At 37.0% G+C, this 3669-nt stretch overlaps 1 protein-coding gene across 2 annotated transcripts in view; it reads right to left on the bottom strand.

Annotated features, from left to right (window-relative positions):
* Nucleotides 1-3669, bottom strand: part of LOC107684275 (lymphoid enhancer-binding factor 1-like) — a 36681-nt gene that overhangs the window by 4938 nt on the left and 28074 nt on the right. Inside the window, exons 5-7 of one of the 2 annotated variants that reach the window (XM_016480504.1) lie at nt 3253-3346; nt 2563-2682; nt 553-715 (exon numbers count right to left, since the gene is read on the bottom strand). In XM_016480504.1, coding sequence (XP_016335990.1) covers nt 553-715; nt 2563-2682; nt 3253-3346 — 377 coding nt within the window. The remainder of the gene's footprint in view (nt 1-552; nt 716-2562; nt 2683-3252; nt 3347-3669) is intronic. The other variant, XM_016480506.1, reaches the window with a different exon arrangement.

Below are 3669 nucleotides of genomic sequence, written 5' to 3'. Positions count from 1 at the left end.
AGGGGGGGGGGGGTAGTCAATTACTGACATGCACTTTTAAGTTCCTTCCAAAGAGATGAGTGCTGGCGTTTGGCTAAAAATCCTTGTTAACTCTCAAATGTTGCGTGTGTGCGGGGAAATGTGTGCGAGTGCATGTGCACGCGTGCCTGGGGGTGGAATGGAACATGATGAAGAGATTAACATATGCAGCGATGAGAGATAGGAAGAAAAAAAAACTTTGATTTCATATCAAAACACTGGTTCCAATTTAGCAGCGTTTTACTTCAAACCATGTCAGGGTGCAATTACCCCACACTGCCGCAAAACAGTCCTTTGCTGTGGCTAGCTGCCTCAAACCGCAGAGGCTTTGGTTAAAGCATTAAATATGTTTAACGGTTCCTCTTTTCCAATTCCAAAATGGAGGAACATAGACGCTACCTGCCCGAATTTCTGAGCTGCCAGCTTGTGTGTTGGTGTACTTGTTAAATTGAGTTAGACAGAAGTGCCAACTACAATAGACTCCTTTGTGAAGGAGGTCTCATGGCGCGAGTGACCCGTGAATCAGATACGTACCCTCCGCCCGAGGATCTGATTGATCGCGGCGCTCTCCTTCAGCGTGCATTCGGCCACCACATTGGCACGCATCTCTTTCATATACAGCATGAAAGCGTTTAGAGGTTTCTTAATGTGAGGTCTTTTGGGCTCCTGCTCCTTTCTCTGGTCGTGATGAGGTTTCCTGGAGAAACAGAAGGAGGAAAGAGTTAAAAAAAAAGTGGGGGAAGAATTATTAAGTGATACAGGGAAATACAAAGGGGGAAAAAATGCTCAGGGGGTGGTGCGAAAGCGGCTGCCACAGTGACGCCATGGAGTTTGAGAGCGCTGAATGTCTGATTCCAACCACCAATCGGAAGGCTGCATGAGAGAACAAACTGGGAGCCAGTGCTGAAAAGCTAGCAGTGGCTTTTAATTATGTCCAGTTGGGTGCTTTCATGCAAAGAGATTACTTCACCAGTAATGGCAACCAAACCTTCATATTCCCTCCAACTCTATGACTCCCAAGCCCTACAACTCCCAGTATTTCACTCCCATTAGTGACCTGGACCTGATACCTTAAGCCAACTGCACGGCTGGTCAAAATCAGAAATAAATAATAAAATAATAAAAATCCAATAATAAAAATAACTGATAAACGGCCAATAATACATTTCTATACATATTTGTCTGAATAAATTAAAAATAAAACATTAAAAGTAAAATCAGGATGAGCCCTGCATACCAAAGAGAAGGGTCATGTTCACCGAAAAGTCCAGTTATGATATTTTAATTCAACTTTATGAGGTCAAAATTTTTTAAATAAACATAAAAATGAACCATGCACAGATTAACTGTTCATGATAAGATCTATAGCAGGGTACTTCAAATCTTACCCTGGAGGGCCAATGCCCTGCAGAGTTTAGCTTCAACCCTAATCAAAGTCAAAATCAGAAATAAATAATAAAATAATAAAAATCCAATAATAAAAATAACTGATAAACGGCCAATAATACATTTCTATACATATTTGTCTGAATAAATTAAAAATAAAACATTAAAAGTAAAATCAGGATGAGCCCTGCATACCAAAGAGAAGGGTCATGTTCACCGAAAAGTCCAGTTATGATATTTTAATTCAACTTTATGAGGTCAAAATTTTTTAAATAAAAATAAAAATGAACCATGCACAGATTAACTGTTCATGATAAGATCTATAGCAGGGTTCCTCAAATCTTGCCCTGGAGGGCCAATGCCCTGCAGAGTTTAGCTTCAACCCTAATCAAACACACCTGAGCAAGCCCCTCAAGGTCCTCAGGATCCAGAGAAAATCACAGGTAAGTGAGTTTGATCATGGGTTTGAGCTAAACTCTGCAGGCAGTGGCCCTCCAGGACCGGATTTGAGGAACACTGATCTATAGTATAGAATTAATTTTCATTTAATGCCTAGTTTAAATGTTACAAGGGAGTTCACAACATTATAGTGTACGGTATGAAAAATGGATATTCATTTTGAGATTTACTAAAGATTACATTTATCAGTGTTATTAAATTAACTGATAATTAGTTAACCATGTTAACCATGTTAGATAATGGAAACGAGTACAAATAAATATACAATATCAGCCCATATCTCATATTAACCATTACTAATCAATTGAAAAAAAAAAAATTATAAATATAAATATAAAATTTAAAAAAAAAAAAATATATATATATATATATATATATACAGTGGGAAGCTTTAAAATAAACGAAAACAACTGAAAATCAACATATAAACTGACATTTTTTAAATTGGTTCCCTCAATAAGCATCATTTTATCTAAGAGCCAGGATTCACACGGTCTTGGAAAACCTGAATATATGAAGGAATTTTTTTTATAAGTGTGATTCAGGTGAATACTTTCCGTACCCACTGTATATATATATATATATATATATAAAATATAAATATTGGCCAGTAATGAAAGCAGTGTAAATATATGTGCTATCAGGGAACATAAATGCATAGATTGTATTTTTAGCATGCTGTCTAAATGGGATACTCACATGTGCATCAGGTCTGCTTCGTGCTGTGGTTCATGTTTCACCTGTGGGTTGACAATGGCAGGATGGGGGATTCCCGTGGCATGGGGTCCAGGAGGGCCTGGTACCATGTGATGAGAGAACCTGATAGCGAAACATAACGTGTGCACCCACTGATGCCACACTGCTGCTCTCCAGATGTGTCTATTTCACACTAACACACGCCAATGTCGTTTTCTCATCCACTTTTTTTTTATCCTGAAGCAGGTATGCCCAGGCATCATCCTGGACCGGACATTCCCAATTTCTACTCCCTTTCCCCTGGGGGAGTTGGACAGATGACCCCTCCTCTGGGATGGTGAGTGCACACATGGCCAAATGGTAACAATTAAAAGAACGTTTTTTGATGACAACCGTGAAACGAATGGTTTTGAGTGCTCGTCAGCAGATGTATTAGAGCTATTTGTGTAAAGTTGAGACAATAAAATTAGCTACATAGATTTATTTATTTATTGATTTTTATACTTATATATATATATATATATAAGTATAAAAATAAATAAATAAATAAATCTATGTAGCTAATTTTATTGTCTCAACTTTACACAAATAGCTCTAATACATCTGCTGACGAGCACTCAAAACCATTCGTTTCACGGTTGTCATCAAAAAACGTTCTTTTAATTGTTACCATTTGGCCATGTGTGCACTCACCATCCCAGAGGAGGGGTCATCTGTCCAACTCCCCCAGGGGAAAGGGAGTAGAAATTGGGAATGTCCGGTCCAGGATGATGCCTGGGCATACCTGCTTCAGGATAAAAAAAAAGTGGACATCCTAACCTTCTTAACCTCATCTCTCTAAAATAAAAAAAATAAAAATAAAAATAAAATAAAATAAAAAGAAAAGAAAATAAAAGAAAAGAAAAAAGAAAAGAAAAGAAAAAATACTGGATTGCATGGCCTAATCATGAATAAATAAATAATAAACAAATAAAAAGGTCCGATACATCTTCACAATTTTTCTGGATTGAATGGCCTAATCACTAAGAACAAAACAAAACAAAAAATAAAAAAAATAAAAAATTATATACACATATACAGTATATATATAGCAGATGTATCAGAGCTATT

Source organism: Sinocyclocheilus anshuiensis, unplaced genomic scaffold, assembly GCF_001515605.1.
Source record: "Sinocyclocheilus anshuiensis isolate Anshui unplaced genomic scaffold, SAMN03320099.WGS_v1.1 scaffold1371, whole genome shotgun sequence".
NCBI lineage: Eukaryota > Metazoa > Chordata > Actinopteri > Cypriniformes > Cyprinidae > Sinocyclocheilus > Sinocyclocheilus anshuiensis.
Note: the sequence above shows the minus strand (reverse complement) of the source record. Positions and strands in the feature narration are given on the sequence as shown.